Source organism: Meles meles, chromosome 9 (assembly GCF_922984935.1).
Source record: "Meles meles chromosome 9, mMelMel3.1 paternal haplotype, whole genome shotgun sequence".
In the NCBI taxonomy this organism is placed as follows: domain Eukaryota; kingdom Metazoa; phylum Chordata; class Mammalia; order Carnivora; family Mustelidae; genus Meles; species Meles meles.
In genome coordinates this window covers 77,559,103-77,579,502 of record NC_060074.1, presented here as the reverse complement: position 1 = coordinate 77,579,502, position 20,400 = coordinate 77,559,103, and the positions used below count along the sequence as shown (strand labels likewise).

General features: G+C 37.4%; 1 protein-coding gene across 1 annotated transcript in view; it reads left to right on the top strand.

Moving 5' to 3' along the window:
- CERKL (ceramide kinase like) overlaps positions 1 to 20,400 on the top strand; it is a 119,211-nt gene that overhangs the window by 36,784 nt on the left and 62,027 nt on the right. The window contains exon 2 of the mRNA XM_046018634.1: positions 8,004 to 8,243. Within this exon, the coding sequence (XP_045874590.1) occupies positions 8,004 to 8,243 (240 nt within the window). The remainder of the gene's footprint in view (positions 1 to 8,003; positions 8,244 to 20,400) is intronic.

The window sequence follows — 20,400 nt, the reverse complement described above, 5'->3', positions numbered from 1 at the left end:
GGAGCCATCTCTCAGGCAGGCCTGTTTTTCAGGCAGTATTTTAAAGAGTGGACATGTGCAGAAACTGTGAGCACAATTAGCGCCAAGCAGATAAATCCAGCTCTAATCCTGTTTACGGTCTGCATCAGACAGATGTGCCAAGATTGATTTAGACAAGCCCTCGGCTTACAGTAATATTTTTAAACGTGCCATTCACTGTTCTATTTTTGTTAAACCTTTGTTAAATATTCTTAAGTGTTGTTGGTTTTACTCTTCTTGTTAACCACTGTAACCTACTCCGAGCAGGTCCTGCCTTGCTCTCATGGTGACGGGGTAACCTGCTAGGAGAGGTTATCTTTATTCCCTGTAATTAAATTGACTTTTCCCCCCAAGAAAATACAACAATAGGAAGTGGGTGCTGAATTAAATAAATAGCATGATATCCAATAGACATATACTTAAATCCCTTGCAAGAACAGATGGTCCCCAGTATCTCTGTAAGTAATGTGAGAGGACAGTTAATGTTCTGAAACAACTAGCTATAACCAATATGATACTAATGAACCAATAGATTTCAAATAATAAACCACATGCCACATAGAAAAAATTATATGTCATCTGTAAGGTTTACGTTTTCATAACCTGAAAAAAAAGTATACAGAGGATTTCCGTATTTTTATCTACTATTATCAGATATTATTTTATGGATGAAGGTTTATTCCACATTTTTCACCAATAAAGAGATCTCTTAACATTAATGTAAAATTAATATATATATATATTTTTTTAAAGATTTTATTTATTTATTTGACAGAGAGAGATCACAAGTAGGCAGAGAGGCAGGCAGAGAGAGAGGAGGAAGCAGGCTCCCCACGGAGCAGAGAGCCTGATGCGGGGCTCGATCCCAGGACCCTGAGATCATGACCTGAGCCGAAGGCAGCGGCTTAATCCACTGAGCCACCCAGGCGCCCCCATTAATGTAAAATTAAAGTTGAATTTAAAATACATGCCCCAAAGTTTTTTTGTTTGTTTTTTTGTTTTAACTCATCTTGTAACATGCTGTCTGCCCATGTTCGGTTGTACATGGAAATGTGGCTTTTGCATCCAGAAAACATTTGCTTTTATTTGTGGTGGAAATGGGTTGTATTACAACAGAGGTAGGTGGCATGCAGATCCAAGCAGTTCTCCTGTGGATGAAAATTTAAGCAGAGATACAGGACCACATTTTTTGTTTAGCATTTATAAATAGTTTATATATAAAAAGCAGTATTTTTCTGGTTGATAGGAAGAGTAAGACGAGTCAGAATCATTGTTAAGGTATTACTACAGAAGGGTATAGAGAAGTGGTGAGTTTTATAGACCTATAGCAGTAGTCTTCTCTCTCTGAGTGGTTTTTTTTTTTTTTTCTTTTCCCCTTTAATCTTGTTTCTCATAAATGTTTGTGTATTCTAAGTGTGTCACAAAGAGTAAGTGTTTTTGAGTGGGGATCAGGGAGACATAATGACCTTGGATTTTTCAGTTTATCCTATCAGATGATCTCCAGAACCTTCAGCCTTCACTGAGGTGTTAGCCACAGGGCTTTCCACCTAGAAACCTGAGGAACCTTTGGCCTTCGCTCTCTTTCAAGTCTGGGAAACCAGTGTTCTGCTGCCCCACACAGCCGGCTGGTCCGCTGCTCGTATCTTAAGAACTTCAAAAACAGACCTAGAAAAGCACCACCTAATGTAGTATCTGATTAGTCTGATTAAACAATAGTTCGGCAGTTCCAAGCCTTTAAATAAAAAGTTTAAATTCAAGTTCACAGAATTCTAACAAGTTTTATTCCCAAAGACTATATCAGAATGAAAAAACAGTTTTCTGTAAAGCAGTGATACTAGACACATCTTCAAGTGTTAGGAAACAGCTATATTCAAAATTAAATGAATCCCATTTTAGAAAATTGGGCAGATTTACTTATGTAAATGATTAGTATTGCAGAAATAACCAGAAGTTCTACGTAGGAAACTGGTACCTGAGAGATCAGTATAGCTGCTGAGGAAAATAAAGGGTGAGGAACATTCATCTATTAAGAAATTTGTTAAATGGGGGCGCCTGGGTGGCTCAGTGGATTGAGCTGCTGCCTTTGGCTCAGGTCAGGATCTCAGGATCTCAGGGTTCTGGGATCGAGTCCTGCATCGGGCTCTCTGCTTGGCGGGGAGCCTGCTTCCCTCTCTCTCTCTCTCTCTCTGCCTGCCTCTCTGCCTACTTGTGGTCTCTCTCTGTCAAATAAATAAATAAAATCTTTAAAAAAAATTGTTAAATGTTTTTGTTGTTGTTGTTTTAATTAATTTGACAGAGAGAGATCACAAGTAGGCAGAGAGGCAGGCAGAGGGGGAGAGGGAAGCAGGCACCCTGCTGAACAGAGAGCCCAATGTGGGGCTCAATCCCAGGACCCTGAGATCACGACCCAAGCCCAAAGTAGAGGCCTAACCCACTGAGCCACCCAGGCGCCCTGTTAAATGTTTTATTCACGGATCAATTGCCCTTCTTTTCCTTCCAAATTAAAGGGAAGCATTTTCCCTGAACCTGTAGGTCTTTCTTTTAGTCTCTTCACTTCAGCAAGTAAAAACCCTGAGTTTGAATGTGGACGAAAGCAGAGAAAGAGATGAGGAGCCTGAGTAAGGAGAGCAGGAACAAAAGATCAGGGTTACAAAGGTTCTCGGAATGTTCACTCTGCCCTCCTGGTTGCTACAGTCCCACTTCCTGTTCCTCAGAAGGTCACCTCAGTCTGATCACGTACTACTCTGTTAATGGATACATTCGTTGTCTTGCTGGTAGAGACGCCGTGATGGTTTGCCTAGTGTTTTAGGTTCGACTGGATTTAAAAAACAGATCTAGAGGGTCAGATGAGAACGTGTTTACTTGAAGAAGGCGTTTATGTCGGCCTGGTGTTCTTAAGGAGTTGTGGTTAAGACCAGCCAAAGTGCTGGGATTGGAATCTTGGATGTGCCCCTACCAGATTTATGACCACCGAGAAGTCATTTAAACTGTCCTGAATTTCTTTTCATTTAGGAAGCAGCTAGGATTGCTGTGAGGATTAAACGAGACAATAGTTGTAAAGGGTTTAGGGCAATATGTGGCATATAGCACATGCTCAGTAAATGTTAGCTACCCTTTTTAGGGGATGGAATTTTTTAAAAAACAAGTAACATTAAGGAACTATTTAAGGATGAGCAAAGGAAATCATCTTCTTCAATTGATAACGGAAGTATTCTCATTGTAGAAAAATCAGAAATTCATATACGCAAACTAAATCACAATCTATTTCGAGTTTTCATATATTTTCATATATTACACATACATGATGTATTCAGTAAATATATACAAAACAGTAATGGCAATGTGCTTTGCTATTTTAGACACTTTTCTAGTCCGATTTCTACATTTTAATGGATGAATAGCATTTTATTATATAAATAGATTTTACAGAACCAAAATTCTGCTACTCATTTAGTTTGTTTCTAAGTTTCACTCAATGCTTGGGGAAGCATTCTTTTAGCTAAATTGTGCATATTATTTATTCCCTTAGGGTAGTTTCCTGAAAGTAAATTGCTGGACCCAAAATATAGGTGCATGTTAAAGCATTTTTCCTTTTCTACATTTTTAAAAATTATAAAAGTAATGCTGATTACGGAGAGGGAAGTTATGGAGGTTTACAGGAAAAAATTAATCTCCTACTCCCTCATATTTGTCTTTAATAGGACAAATTGTTGTGTGTTCTCTACTGGAGTTTGTTTTTCCTCCTTAATGAAAGTGAGATTAAATTCCTCTGATTACTTTGTACTTTGCTTTTATTCTCTTTCTTCATACCTCTTGCGGTATGAATGTCTCTAGAGTTCTAACTTGCTGGTTTATGAGCTGCAGAAAACTATGATCCAACCATTCTCCTATTGAAGAACAGGAATATTGCTTTAAGTATTTCTGCTATTATAAACACTACTGCAATTAACATTTTGAAATCTTTTGATACATATTTCCAACTTGTTCTCCAGCAGTTACCATTTTTGCATGCTCACCAGCTCTGGGATTGGTTGCTTTTACCAGCACCATTGTGAAGCAGGATTTTTGATCTTGTGCCAATCTAAAAGGCAAAAACTGGTATCTTGTTGTTTTAATTTGCATTTCTTTGATTACTAATTAGATTGAACTTTCTCATATGTCTATTGGTCAATTTGCATTTCTTCTTTTGTGAAATGCCTGCTTGGGTCTTTTATGTACTTTGCCACTAAAGTGTTTTGTTTCTTGATTAAATAGATTATTTAACTGTCGTATGTTGCAGATATTTCTGCCTGGTTGGCTTCTGCTTGTGACATCTATTTATGGTTCTTTAGGTCTCTATAGGCGATAGAATAATTTTTTTCTTTCTTTATTGAAGTATAATTAAGATACTGTTATATTAGTTTCAGGTATGCGTTGACTAATTTTTATGCTAAGTATCTCAGTCTCTGTATGTCTGCCTTTACTGTCGCTCTTAGGGCTTTACTAATTTATGGTTTTATAAAGTTCTTTCTAATCTAGAAAAACTGGTCCATATTATGAAGTAGGGTTCTATTTTTTTCCTTTTCAAAAAGGAACCCATTCTAAAAAAAAAAAAGTAACCCATTCTAAATCACCTTTTACTGAATATTTCCCACAGAGTTTAGATGCCACCATTATCACATTAGTGACTTTTTAAATTATACATGTTTCTTTGAACCATTCTTTTATCTATTCCTAGATGTTTTAATTATTACAGCTTTACGAAATATCAATATCTGATGAGGCATATACTCCCCCTATTACTGTACTTTTAAAACATTTTCTTCATTGATACAATACATTTATTCCAAGAAGATTGGCAAATCATTTGATTGGTTTCCTTGCCCCTTACATCAAAGAAAATACCATGGAGATTTTGACTGGAATGTCACTTATAGCATTATAAGTAGTTACTTAATAATGAGAATGTGCATGGAAAAAAATGTAATCTCAAAACTTAATAGCTCTTCATTTATTCTGTTCTTTGTTCTCAGTATGTTTGGAATAGCATTTGGAATAGCAAGTCCAGAATCATTTTGCTGAATTTATTCCTAGGTATAATATGTTAATTGGCAAGGGATCTCTTTATCCCCATTCTGCCTTCTTCCTGGGTATTGAAATATTTGTAACCAGCTTCCTTACTGGGTATTCTTATTAGATCTAGTGATTTTAAATGGATTGTTGTGGGTTTTGCAAACATATTGTATCATCTATAAAGAAGTTATGATTTTAGCCTCCCTTCTGCCCCTTTCACCACTATCTCTCTTTTATTTTATTTTTCTTTCATATAGTATTGACCAGATGTACAGAATTATTGGGAATAATAAGAGTGATAATAAGTATTCCTATACTGTTTCCAGAAATTCTTCTGGTATTTACTACTAAGTTTGATCTTGGTTGTTGGTGTAGTATCTTTAAATTTTCAATTTGCAAGAAGCTTTAAATTAGAATGGTCCTTGAATTGCTTATTGCCAAAGTAAAATACACACAGGGTAAACAATTCAAATTATAATATAGGTCTTCTAGTGAAAACAGGACTTTATTTCATCCTTTCCATTCTTTTTTTCTTTTCCTCAGTGGTTCTTGGTTTCCTTTCATCCTTCCTTGGAGCACTTACTGTATGTTATTCTAAATAAAAATTAAATTTGCATAAGAGATAAGGTCATAACCAATATTATGAGATTAGCGTGAAAGAAAGGAGCACCTTTGACAAGGCTGCTTCCTTTCATCCTTGAAGGTAGTGGAAAGATGTAAGATCTCCTTGTCCCTCCCAGGTGTTGTAGAGACCCTGGCCATATATCTCTGGCTGACAGTAGAAGTTCACAAACACAGACTTGAAGCCTGAACTTTCTAAGGAAATGATAGGCCCAACAAATTAGGGTTCATCTTAGTTCACCACCATAAATACTGAGAAAAGGGCTTGTTTCTTTTTCCATGCTTTGTGTGCTTTATGAACAATTGGATGTAATTTGCAGAATGGTTGGGAGAGACGCACTCAGAATACAGGGAAGCAACTTCGCAAAGCACCTGAAAGTCCTTGCTTCACTGGACAATGCCAGTGGAGTCTGGGAAAGGATGAAGGAAGCTGAGAGAGGGCCTTGTGTGGCTGCTGGGCACTGCTGTTATCTCTGCAGCTGCTTCTGTTGACTTTTTCCCTCTGGATAATTTTTTTCCTGCTTTCTTAAATGCACTGTGATTTTTTTTTTTTTTAAGACATATTTGAGAGCAGGTGCAAGTGCAAGTGGGAGGGGGCAGAGGGAGAGAATCAGGAAGCAGATTCCCTGCTGAATGCAGAACCTGATGTGGGGCTCAGTCTCATGACCCATGAGATCATGACCTGAGCTCAAACAGCCAGATGCTGAACTGACTGAGCCACGCAGGCACCCCATGCGTGCAGTGGGATTTTTTTTTTTTTTTTTTTTTTTACAATTTTATTTATTTGAGAGAGAGAGAGCATGAGCTGGGGGTGGGGGGGGTGAAGGGCAGAAGAGAAGGGAGAAGCAGATTCCCACTGAGCAGGGAGCCCCATGCGGGGCTGGATCCTAAGACCCTGAGATTATGACCTGAGCCAAAGGCCTCAGCTTTAACCCACTGAGCCACCAAAGTGCCCTGCTTTTTTGATTGAGTGATCTTTGATCAAATGAAAGAGATTGTGAATTTTGCTGTGTACAGTTGGTGGTTATTTTTATATGCCTATAAATCATCTTGAGCTTTATTCTAGGATGTAGTTAAGTTACTCGGAAACAATTTAATCCTCTTGAGGTTTGCCTTTAAACTTTGTTAGGTGGAATCAGAGTGACCTTTAGTTAACTCACTGAGGAGGCCATACTCTCCCAAGTACTCTCCTCAGTGGCTCACTAATTTCCATATTCTTCCACTTAGGCAGGTGGGAGTGCCTGTGTGATCTCTGAGCGTTGTTTTCTCTAATCCTTAGGGTAGTTCTCTCTCCGTGACTTCTCACATATGTCATATATACTCAGCTGAAAATTCAAGGAGGACCTCTGCAGAATTCACTTTCCTGCAACTTTCTCCTCTCCAGTAGTTGGCTTAGTGAACTTAGTCATTGTGGCTTTCCTGGACTCTTCATTCCAGCTTCACGCATGAAGACAACCACACTCCACCAACGGCTCTCTACTTATATGGAGGCCTGGCAACGGTCTCCAGGCAGTAGCCTGGGGCAGTCCTGTGGCTCCTGCGTTTGCCCTCTCTCAGGGACCACTGGCCTGGACTACTTCCATGTTTCGTGTATCCTGCCACCCTTTTAGTTACTTCAGGCAGAAAGTTAACCAGTCCCTGTGATTCTGTGTTGGCCAGGGTGGAAATTTTGGAAGTACTCTTTGAAAGTATAAAACACTCCTTCTTTGAGAATCTGTTAAAATGGTCTTTTGCTACAAAACATGTTTTCTGACCTGTGGTTAAACATAGCCAGTAAAATTTCATGGCACTCTAAAATACAGTGTGACTGTGGTAATATTCAGGTGGCTCGATCTTTCTAGACTGGCAGGGATTCACAGTGTTTCATACAGGAATTTTACTCGGCTTCCTTTTTACATGTTTTACTTTACCTGGAATGTGTTTATCCTATTTCTTACACTTTGCCTTTTATAATTCTTATAAACTCACTTCTGTTAGTGAATTCTCTTCTTCCCATTATTTTTCCTGTCCTTATGAGGGCCAAGGAGTCTCTTGCATAATGCTAATTTTCTATTACTGAAATATTGCTTTAAGTTCTTGAAATTCTTCTGTTGAATATCTTCAGGTTTTGAATGGGCTGGGTCTTGTGTATCATTCTTGGGAAAATAGACCCAATTTTTCTTCTCTTCCCTCCCCAGCTCACATAGGGATTGACATAAAACATGATCAGTAAAATTAGACATGATAAAGATTTTGTGGATTTTCACTTCTTGTTATTCATACATAGAAGATATGGACACAATGGTTTTGATTGGAAAAATTTTTTTTTTCAGGTGACTCCAAATATGATCAACGTAAAGAAGAATTTATTGAAGTCAAGGACATATTCTCTGTCAAACTGAAAAGACGTTGTTCTGTTAAGCATCAGGGAAATGGTACTTTACTAGGTATCACACTCTTCATTTGCTTGAAAAAGGAACAAAATAAACTAAAAGATTCTACACTTGATCTTATTAATTTAAGTGAAGACCACTGTGATGTATGGTTTAAACAATTCAAGAAAATTTTGGCAGGTAAGTACTCCTCATGGGGAATTTTTAATGAGTCTAGTTTACTTGCTGTAGATTATTAATCTGAACCTGATACTGTATTTGTGAGTACAGCAGTCCTTGATTATGTGAAGATAGTTTGGTTTTTTTCCTAGTTAACTGAGTGTTTTTATCATGAAAATTGAATTTTGTTATCTACTTTTTCTATATCAATTATAATGGTCGTGGGTTTTTTTTTCCCCCTTCATCCTGTTGATGTGGGGTATTACATTGATTTTGGTATGTTGAGCTATCCTTGCATTCCAGAAATAAATCCTACTGGGTCATAGTATATAATCCCTTTCATATGTTACTGAACTTGGTTTGCTGGTATTTTGTTGAGGGTTTTTATATCAATATTCATAAGTGATATTGGTGTATAGTTTTGTTTCTGGTTTGTTTTTTTTTTTTCCTTTCTTGTATCTTTGGGTTTTGGTGTCTGGGTAATGCTAGTCTTGTAGAATGAGTTGGGCAGTAACTCTCTTGAATGATCACTTCCATGAAGAGGCTTTAATAATCTGAAATAATAGTTCTTAAGTAATTTAGTTCAGTTGAATTGTTTTTGAAACTGTGTTTTTCTATTCCTATCTCTTGAACTTCTATTAGAATTATTTTCCTTCGGGGCGCCTGGGTGGCTCAGTGGATTAGACCGCTGCCTTCGGCTCGGGTCATGATCTTGGGGTCCTGGGATCGAGCCCTGCATCGGGTTCTCTGCTCTGCAGGGAGCCTGCTTCTTCCTCTCTCTCTGCCTGCCTCTCTGCCTACTTGTGATCTCTCTCTCTGTCAAATAAATAAATAAAATCTTTAAAAAAAAAAAGAATTATTTTCCTTCAACATATGTACTAATGGCAAGTGCATATAGGAATAGGGTGACTTGAGGATAACAGTTTGTCTTTATAAGGGTTGATTTTTCTAAAAGTTAAGTTCTAGAGGACAGAGAACATATGTACTAAAATATTATCTCATAATGAATTTAGTGTTTCTGAAATTTCTAAATGGCATTTGTATTTTATATGCTAAATAAAATGCATGAGTAGACATACGCAATTTAGATTTCTAGAACATATCTAGTAAAATATAATCAAATTGAGTTTCAAGATGGATTTTTTTTTCCTCCTACACTTGTAAATCTTTTTTCCTTTTCAGCCTATTTCTTTCTGTTTGCCAGTTGGATCAGACAGAGTAGAGGCAGCTTATGTAGTTGATGGTGCAGCTTGGTGTAAGGTGACACAGGGCAAAGAGAGGTGCCAGAGGTAGAGTAGCCACATGGTGATGTTAGAAAGTTGCAGGCCAGGCATCATTGATCAAGAAGACCAAGGACCCAAGTTGACCAAAGGCAACCAACTGACAAGTTTATGCTCATAAACAAGGAGCTGAACTGACATATTAAAACTAGGAGATCCTGTTACTAAGTTACCCATGCTTCCTTGTTAGTGACCCTGGAACTTTTAAGGAGAGCTGATCCTTTCAAGAAGGCAGGAAAATTGCCTGGGCTCAGTAGGTTAAGCTGCTGCTTTCGGCTCAGTCATGATCGCGAGTCCCGAGATCGAGTCCCACATCGGGATCTTTGCTCAGCAGGGAGCCTGCTTTCCCCCTCTCTCTCTCTGCCTGCTTTTCTGCCTACTTGTGATCTTTCCCTGTCAAATAAATAAAATCTTAAAAAAAAAAAAAAAAAGGCAGGAAAACGACAGTGGGCATAGTAGAGTTCCTGTCTCTGGAAACATGGTGGGGGAAAAAAAAAAAAATATATATATATATATATATATACATACACATATATGTATTTAACAAAGCATTCCACTTCAACAGTGGGTCTTTTACAGTGTTTTATTTTAAATTTATGTGAGAAGAGATTCTAAAAAGTTGAAGTAAAATGAAAAAAAATTAGTAAGTTCAGTTGAATTAAATTGCTTTGGGCAGGTACTCATGACACTCGTGTTCTATAAAATAAGAAAGCCATTGCATTTGGAGAGGCAAAGCTCTTCCTTTCACTGAGGGCTTGAGAAAATTTTCTCCCATGGGGCTTATGAAGGGCTGGCAGAGTGACTGAAGAGGCAACTTGCTTACATCTATCTCACCCATAAAATCAATAATAAGTAAGCAGAGGACATCATAACAAAGCTCAATTTAGTAAAAGCAATTTTATGGGCATATTGGGGCTTATCTAAAGAAAACAGACCACATGTACACAAAACAAAAAACACTGCCCAGATATTTTTCCAGCTTAATGAATGATGTTTTGGTTTGGTCTAGGATCAGATCTAGAAAAATTACAGAGATGAATAAATTTATGTATCTTTTAGGATGTAATCTTCAGGGAGTGTTACTTTGTGTAACTTTGATAAGAGTTGGAAGAAAAAACTAAAAAAAAAAAGAAAAACCCAGTTTTGATACAAGTTGGAGATTATAAAATATATGAGGTCATATTCTCTGGCAAGTTTCCCGCAGAACAGTGATTTTGCTGATTCAGACAAATAGACTAACAGTTCAAATCAACCAAAGTGAACAACTGAAACAGGATTGAAATCATCTAATAGAATGAAGGAACTTAACCATGATGGTCTGAATGAATGACTTTGCCCCCAAGTAGCCTTAGAAGTCTTGTAGGAGGAGCCAATTTCTCCTCATCTCCATGCCCCTCAGAGACAGTCCTGTGTTGATTTCATGTTATATGAATTGTAACAATATGTAAACAAATGAATGTTTACAGCTCCAAATCTCTACCAAACTTTATATTACACCAACATTTCCTTTGTAAGTTTGCAGTTTTAGAAAATTTTTCTTCTTCTTCTTATTTTTTAAAGATTTTATTTATTTATTTGACAGACAGAGATCACAAGCAGGCAGAGAGGCAGGCAGAGAGAGAGGAAGGGAAACAGGCTCCCCGCTGAGCAGAGAACCCAATGTGGGGCTCGATTCCAGGACCCTGAGATCATGACCTGAGCTGAAGGCAGAGGCTTTAACCCACTGAGCCACCCAGGCGCCCCTTGTTATTGTTATTTTTACTTGCAAATCTATGTAATGCGTGTGTTCATTAAAGTTCATTAAACTGAGAGGCCAGCATGATTGGTTCAAGCCTCAGTCCAGAAGTGCATGTGTCTTTCTTGAGGGGAATAGGCTATTATTCTTCCAGCTCTAATTTGCAGAGTTGGGTCTATCTGTGGATTTTCCTCCTGTCTCACATTTCACTGTCCCTGTTCTATGCTATACTGTACTGCATCAGGATTAGCAGATGGTAATTGCTGATTTCCATTTTTCTTAAAATCCCTACCCAAGGAATTTGTGTTTGTACCAGACTTGAATGAATTTTAGGGCAGGGGTAGATGAGGGCAACACACACAAATGTACATCATAAAAATATAAATGACTTATGTTTGATTGTTAGACATCACTATTTTAAGTCCCTAAACCTTGCTTTTAACTGGTTCTGTAGCAAAATCAGATTAAAAAATATATTTTTTTGAATGGGTACATTTTGAATGAATGTCTTTAATCAGGAAGTGGAGTTTTCTTCCTGCCAGTCTTCTACATCTCCCCCAGTCCCCCTTTTTTTTTTAATTCTGTGAAGATAAATGTGAAGAAAACATTAAAAGCTTCAGCTGGTTTTTCCTTTAGTCTAATTCATCTTACAATTAGAATTATAGTATATTTGGATACTAAGAATTACTTTCAAATATGCATACTTATATTTTGAGCTGGAGCAATGAATAAGATTTGATGAATTTTTGAGGAAAGAACTAGGCAACACTAGAAAGAGGAAAAATCCAACTCCCAAATACTTGAAGTTTTAAGACATAGAGAAAAAGTGACCAGATTGAAGTTTGTATTTATATTTGTATTTATAAAAAGGGAGTCTTAAAATTCTTTTAGTTTTTTTTTGCAAATAAGTCCTTGTATTTTTCAGGTTTTTTTTTTTAAACACAGTTAAACACAGTATCTTTTTAAATTTTTAGTAATAGAAAAGTCACCATAACTTTATTGGCTAACAGGCAATATTAGGTTTATTCATCCAACACACGTTTTGTATCCGGCCCTGTGTTAATTTCTGAGAATACAGAAATGAATGAGATGTATGCCTGTGTGGAGCATTCTTGCTCTGGGAGACAGAGAAGAAAATATGTATTATAAATGTGTTAAGGGCCACAAAGGAAATAGAAACAGACCAATAGGGAGCATAAACATTGATCGTTGATTCAGAAATTAAAAATCTTTAAAAAATGCAGTTGAATAAGGCTGGTATATAGTCGCTGATAAGCCTCATATATAGTTACTGTGGTGAAAGTAATTTAATAGTATTTTTTATACCTGTGATACAAAGATAAACATGCACAACCTTTAAATACAGCATGTGGGTACACCGGACATGTTAATTTTTATTCAATTAGGGTGTGACCCAGTCTCTGCATATTTGGGTTTCCTAGAAATGGTGAATTGCAAGCTACTCTGGACCCAGAGCAAACCTCTTCTTTAGAAACCGTAACATATATTTTAAAGCATATTCAAAGCCTTTTTTACCCCCCCCTTTTTGTGGGGGGGATGGAGAGGAGAGAGAAAAGGGGCAGAGGGAATCTTAAGTTAATTAAGTTAATTAAGAGAATCCTAAGTAGGCTCCATGCCCAGCACAGAGTCAAATGCTGGGCTGGATCCCATGATCCTGAGATCATGACCTGAACCAAAATCAAGAGTCGGCCACTTAACTGACTGAGCCACCTACGCACCCCCATATTCATAGGCTTTCTGACAGATACGCTACAGAAGAGAATAAAACAAAGTACCCCTCAGATGATGTTCAGGGCCACTCAGGCCTGAAGGAGTTTACAGGAATGAATTGGTTGATCTCCAGTGGAGGACTTAGCAGAAGGTTGAAGAAGTGAGGACAAAGATGAAAAAAAAAAAAAATTCTTAAGTCTCATGCCCAAGTAACTTGGAGAAGGTAATGTCCTAAAGAGACAATGATGAATTCAGAAGACTGGTTAATTTGAAGGAAAGATGTTCTGTTCAAGGCACATTTGGAATATATTACCATATCCTCTTGGAGATATTTAGTATGCTGGTGTTTTGAGAGGAAAACGTGAGGAGGTAAAGTAGAGTTGATGTGATGGGCATGATGAAAGCTTGTAAGAAAGTAATAAGGAGTTATAAAAAAAAAAAAAAAGCAGAGGGCTAAATACAGAATCATGGGTGATACTCATATATTAAAATAGAGAAAGGATGCCTGGGTGGCTCAGTTGGTTAAGCATCTGACTCTTGAGTTTGGCTTAGGTCATGATCTCGGGGTCTTGAGATGAGCCTCCAGTTGGGCTCCAAGCTAGGTGTGGAACCTGCTTAAGATTCTCTTGCTCCCTTTGCCACCCTCCTCCCCCAACCTCCACTGGCTCATGTATGCTCTCTCTCTCTTAACAAAAAGGGGGTGGGGTGGGGAGCTGGGCTAGCAGAGAAGACAAAAGCCAGAACAACAACAAAACAAGTCATGGTCAAAAAAACCAAAAACGAACCTGTTCTAAAATAGGACCATTGAATTTTGTTGATATATTTTGGTTTTGTTAATTTATTTGTAAAATTTAATAGTTACTCAGACACAGGTAACAGAGGCATTTTTAGCACATATCTGGTTGGGGTTTACTTCTGATATTACATTTTTCCATTTCATTTCTAAGAGCTAATTTCATGAAGTAGGCAAATATAAATAAGCCATATTTAATTGAGTATATCTTGCCCTTGTAATGTAACAACCTGTTCTCTATTTCTACAGCCTCCCTCAGTTTTCAGCTATGAAAAATAGAGAAAATGGAAAAATTACTTAATGCTTGTTTTTTATTCCTAAGAAGAATGATTTTTCCCTAGTTTCCCCAAATGTCAAATCTGTTCGCTATGGGATAATAATGTTGGTCTTCAAAGGATGCTCTCTTTGATAGCAAAAGCTAGGGTTTCCTACAACACTGATTTTGTTTAATATTCATGTTCTCTTCTGTAAGAAAATTATGGTGAAATATTTTTTTTAAAATCCAAGCTATATCCATGATATTATCATGAATCAGGCAGAATTTTTCTTAACAGGAGAACAGAATGATAGCAAATTTTACTTGGATGTACTGCCAAATGATGTGCTTATAAGGAATAATAAACTAAAGATGAACATTATAATGATTATTTAAAAATAAACAGTTATATATCAAATGTATGATAGCTTCAGACATTTCATGGTTTGCTATTTGAATTGGCAACACTTGTCTTCTTAGGGACAAGTTATTTTCAGCAAAGACATTATGTCTGAAATATGGATAATTTCTCGTTTGAAGCACTAAAAAAATAATTTAAGACTGTTTTATGACCAGTTGAGTAGGACATCAAAATTATGTCTGTCAATCTTGAATATGGTTTTACTATCAATATATATTAATATTATGTAGAAACTTATTAAATATGTATCAGATTATTTGCATGTAAATATCAAAGTCCAGTCCCACTGGAAGTACTCTGTCCAACAATAGTCATTTGATGTTGGCTTCCTGTAGTGGTTTCAAACTGAGCTCTGGAGGGTCACTACCCCAATCCCCAGGACCTGCCTCGTGGGTGGGAGTCCACTGCACCTGTCACTCACACTTGGGCAAGTGTAGCTCCTAATTTAGATGTTTTATATAATTTAGATGGGACTGAATAAGTCTTTGTTTGAAGGAAGTTTCCAAAACTAAAGCATTGGGAAATCTCTGATTCAGTTGGGGATGATGACCTCATAGTATTTTGAACCTGTCATGCATGTCTTTTTTGCCAACTGCTGGGCACACGGAGACCTGATGTCTTTGAGCTACCAAATGTACACTCACTATGGCAACTATAGATTTGGAACTCTCAGAGACTTCCCATGTAATTTTATTCTTTTCAGTACAAGTTACTTATTAAATATATACTTTAATGTATTTTTTCTTTTTGTAAATTTATATATTGCTTACAACAATTTGCAGATAGGGAAAATATATTTTATCAAATCAAAGACTGAAATTGAGTTTAAAAAATTTCCTTCAGGGGCGCCTGGGTGGCTCAGTGGGTTAAGCTGCTGCCTTCAGCTCAGGTCATGATCTCAAGGTCCTGGGATCAAGTCCTGCATCGGGCTCTCTGCTCAGCAGGGATCCTGCTTCCCTCTCTCTCTCTCGCTCGCTCTCTCTGTCTACTTGTGATCTCTCTCTGTCAAATAAATAAATAAAAAAAAAATCTAAAAAAAAAAATTTCCTTCGAAGTTTTAGAATTTTTTTTCTTTCTTGAACTTTTTGTTGCTTTCTAGCTGGACCTTCAGAGAAAAACACTGAAATTAAACTAGTTTCTATTAAATTAGTAATGATTAGTAGTACTACTTAGTTCTTCAAAGGATATTAACATATTAAAAAGAAAATCCTTTTGAACCAACCTCCAATTTCATCAAATTTCTAACTGAAAATATAAATGTGTGGAAACATTGGACTCATGCAAAATTTGCTTAATAATGTACAGGAAAAAATATTATTTATCTTGAACCAGTTTGACATTTTGAGCTATTGTTTCATTCCAGCAATTAGTAGTGTAAAAAAAAAAAAATCACTGTGAACAAGAGTCCCCAGACATTACAAACTTGAGCAGGAGACACCAACCCCCCCCCCCAAGAATTCATATGCGAGAACAAGCAGAGAATATGAAATAAGTACATTAAAAATTATTTTAAAATATTAGGAGTACCTGGGTGGCTCAGTCTTTTAAAAATCTGAGTCTATATTTTTAAGATTTTATTTTTTTGACAGAGAGTGAGCACAGGCAGGGGAAGCAACAGGGGGAGAGGGAGAATCAGGGTCCCCCCGGAGCAGAGAGCCCAACGTGGGGCTTGATCCCAGGACTCCAGGTTGATGACCTGAGCTGAAGGCAGACGCTTAACTGACTGAGCCACCAAGGTGCCCCAAGTGTCTGACTCTTGATTTTTGATTCAGGTTGTGATTTCTCAGGGTTGTGAGATAGGCCCCCAGGTTGGATCCATACCTCCTATGGAGGCTGCTTAAGATTCTCTCCCTGTGCTTCTCCCTCTAAAACAAGAAAAAAATTAAAAACATGAAAGAATGCATGTTTTTATTCAGTTCTATCCAATTGCAAGGCTGTAATAGAAAAGAATAGCATTTTTGCTATGGCATGTATTTATGGATCTCATTTTTTTAAAAAGTTCATTCTTCTATGGACTTTACTATTCCTGATTCTGAGAATTCAGAGTTTCTGATTAAATTGATCTCAGTAATTCAAGCTTCAGTGTTCTTATGGTCCTTGAGGTTTTAATGTGTTGTCAGGGCCAAAGACCACGATGTCAAAGAGCTGAACAGAAGTTTGGTTTAATGAACATATGTAAAATTCTGTACTCCACACGTACAAAGGTATCTTTCCAGGGATTAATTATAGGTATAGTTTTATTCTTGCTTTGTTAAATATTCTTAAAGGTTAGCCAAAATCTATTCCTGAGTCATATAAGATTATCACCTCTTTTCCATGCCTATTACCTTGGGATTGGTTCACAAGAGCCTGGTAAAGACTGACAGGCATGCCAAGAGTTTCTCTTGCCCCCTGAAGTTTCTTTCTTACTAGCGTCAGCTCTAATTCACAACCATTACTCCTTCAGCTGAAGGCAAGTTAGAATTAGTTCTAAGGGAGCTCATAATGTTGTTTGTACTTGGCATGAGTGACACAGGACCATCTTCCCAAGAGCTGCTTATTGGCCTCTGTAGCATTTTCATCCTAAGGGAGGAATATGTTTTTGCATGTAATTGACTATAATTATATTTTAAAACAACTAATTGGTATTTTATAGGAGAAAATTATATCCCTGCTGCCATCATTGACAGAGTATCTTGAGAATAGGAGTTAAGAGGTATATTCTCAGGTTGTTTCTGATATAGTTCAAATTCTTATTCTAGATTAAAGTCCTTTTGTCTATGCCTTTTGTATATAATTAAATTCCTTCTCTGGAGAAAACATTTAGGTATGCTTTGTCACATTTTACCATGTGATTATATTCAAAGGCTAAATGAGAATTTCTTTAAATATTTCCAGTAATATGTTACAGAAAGTTTTCATGCTGTTAAGTAAATTAGTTAACATTTCTTCTTTTACTAGATTATAAAGAAGTCATTATTTTAAAATTTTAAATATTAATGATAGTATCTGACATTTATTAAGCATTTGTTATGTGCCACTTTTATAAGTAATTTTTAATTATCTCATTAAATCTTCATAGGGTTAAGAACTACAAATATGTTTTCATGTTAAAAGGGGAATATTAGGAGTTTTGTTTGAGGTTTGAGGAATTAAAAGAATGCATGACAGCAAATAGTATAATTAAATTTTTAATATACTCATTATCTCTTGGTTTATACATGAGAAAACTAAGGCTTAAAATAGTGTAAAATTTTGCTATTCTGAGGTTAAACAGCTAATACGTGGTAGAGGAGCTGGGGACAAATCCAGATCTGTCTGAATCCTTAACATGAACCCTTAACTGATGTGTTATCACCTTTCAGGTCTGTGGTAGAGTCTACAGTTTTTTTTTTTTTTTTAAGATTTTATTTGACAGACAGAGATCACAAGCAGGCAGAGAGGCAGACAGAGAGAGAGGAAGGGAAGCAGGCTCCCCACTGAGCAGAGAGCCCGATGCGAGGCTTGATCCCAGGACCCTGGGATCATGACCTGAGCCAAAAGCAGAGGCTTAACCCACTGAGCCACCCAGGCACCCCTAGAGTCCACAGTTCTTAAGTGTATTTTATTTATGGTACAATTTAGATGCTGTCCTGGAAAAAAAAAAAAAAGACATTAAATCCTTTCTTTTTTTTTATTTTTAAGATTTTGTTTATGGGGCACCTGGGTAGCTCAGTGGGTTAAAGCCTCTGCCTTCGGCTTGGGTGGAGATCCTGGGATTGAGCCCCACGTCGGGCTCTTTGCTCAGTGGGGAGCCTGCTTGCCCCTCTCTCTCTGCCTGCCCCTCTGCCTGCTTGTGATCTCTCACTGTCAAATAAATAATTTTTTAAAAAACATAAAAACAAAAATTTTTTATTTATTTCTTTGAGAGAGGGAGAGAACATGAGAAGGGGGAAGGATCAGAGGGAGAAGCAGACTCCCTGCTGAGCAGGGAGCCCAATGCAGGACTTGATCCTGGGACCCCAGGATCATTATCTGAGCTGAAGATAGTTACCCTAACCAAATGAGCCACCCAGGCACCCTAAATCCTTTTCTTAAAAGGAATGGGCTATATCGTCTTGTTTGAAGATTCTCACTGTATGGTATTCCCCACCCCCCCACCAAGCATTATGAATCAGGTATCTAGATTGGAGTTCTAATGCTTGCCCCCAACAGTTAGGGTAAGCAGTGACATTATAATGCACTTCTTAGTCCTAAAAAAGAATTCCTCCTCATGATGGTCACCATTATTGTGGTTTCTCAGATGCCTTGAAATGGATTTGGCATGCACCTGTGAAAAAGATAGCAGTTCTTTTTTTTTTTAATTAATGGAATTTAAAAACATATATAAAAATAATGGTTTGTGTCTGATTTCTAGGCTTTATATTTAGAGTTTCATAAGTGAATCACAAATGCTGTAAGCCTAACATGAGAGATTAAAAGTTGCATCAGTACTTAGATGAGAGTATAATGAATTGTCACTTAACAACTTTTTCATTGGAAAGAAATGAGGTAAAGAAGTAATAAAGCAGCATCCTCACAGTATGCGTAAGTAGGAAATACATAATATTTCATATTAAATGACAAATTATTATCAAGCCCCCTGGCATTCATTAGACTACCATTAATGCTAATGGAATTGTGTGTTATTTATATCGATATTATGTGTAACTCCAGGAATTGTAATCTTGTATGAATATGTTTGTTGCTGTCTGAGGTAGGTGGGTGGATATTTGCGATGGCTACATGCTGAAACGTGATGATGGTATTTTCAAATCAACCATTTTTTTTTTGCCCTTATTGTCATTAAAGAGAAACACCTATTTTCTGTTTTTTTCTTTGAAAAATTACTTTATTATTTTTTTTTCCATTTTATTTATTTTTTCAGCGTAACAGTATTCATTCTTTTTGCACAACACCCAGTGCTCCATGCAAAACGTGCCCTCCCCATTACCCACCACCTGTTCCCCCAACCTCCCACCCTTGACCCTTCAAAACCCTCAGGTTGCCCCAACCTCCCACCCCTGACCCTTCAAAACCCTCAGGTTGTTTTTCAGAGTCCATAGTCTCTTATGGTTCGCCTCCCCTCCCCAATGTCCATAGCCCGCTCCCCCTCTCCCAATCCCGGGAAAAATTACTTTAAATGGAAACGTGTGAAATTTGAAAAAGTGTGCTCTTCTGTTTCTACTAGTTAGACACCCGTAGTTGGTTTCTAATAAAAAGAGAAGAGGTGGGCACAAACAAGTGAAGCCTGTTGGTGTGCTTGCCTTCCTGGGCTCTCTGTGACATCCAATGTCAGGCCAAGTTCTCTTGTACCACAGTGCCTTCCCGCTTGCTGCTACGTAAGTGGCAAAGATTACTTATCTGTTTCTCTCATCTTCTGTTTGCCCAGTGAAGTCCCATTTGCACTCAAGTGGTGTAGCCAGCAAAGCCCTTGCAAAGCTGAGCCACATAGCAAAATCAGGCACTTGTCTCTGGTTTGGTAGCACTTCTCATACCTCTGATAGAACGAGTCGTTGCTTCCATTCTAATTCTTGGCATATGTAGGTGATACCTTATTAGACTGTAAGCTCTTCTGAGCACAGATTTTTTAAGCATGTGGAATTGGGATTCCCAGATTGTAAGTACTCCATAAATGTTTGTTATGTTACAAATGTTTGCCTAACTCAGTAAATGTTGGTGAAGTGAGCGGAATATATTGCTTCTCTGGTATGTGTTAGGCATTGTCCCAGATGCTTTTAACATAAGGCAACTCATTTCATCTTGATCCGCAACACACTGATCATGGTCAAGACTTTTTAAATCCCTGCAGATAGCTAGGGAAACAACTCCAAAGGATTAATTGTCTTGCACTGGGTCACACAGTTTTAAAGGGGTGGAATAACATTCAAACCCATGCTGTTCTAAGTCAGAAATCCACCAGTTTTTCACTATACTCCCACTGCCTCCCCAAAGAAAGATTTAA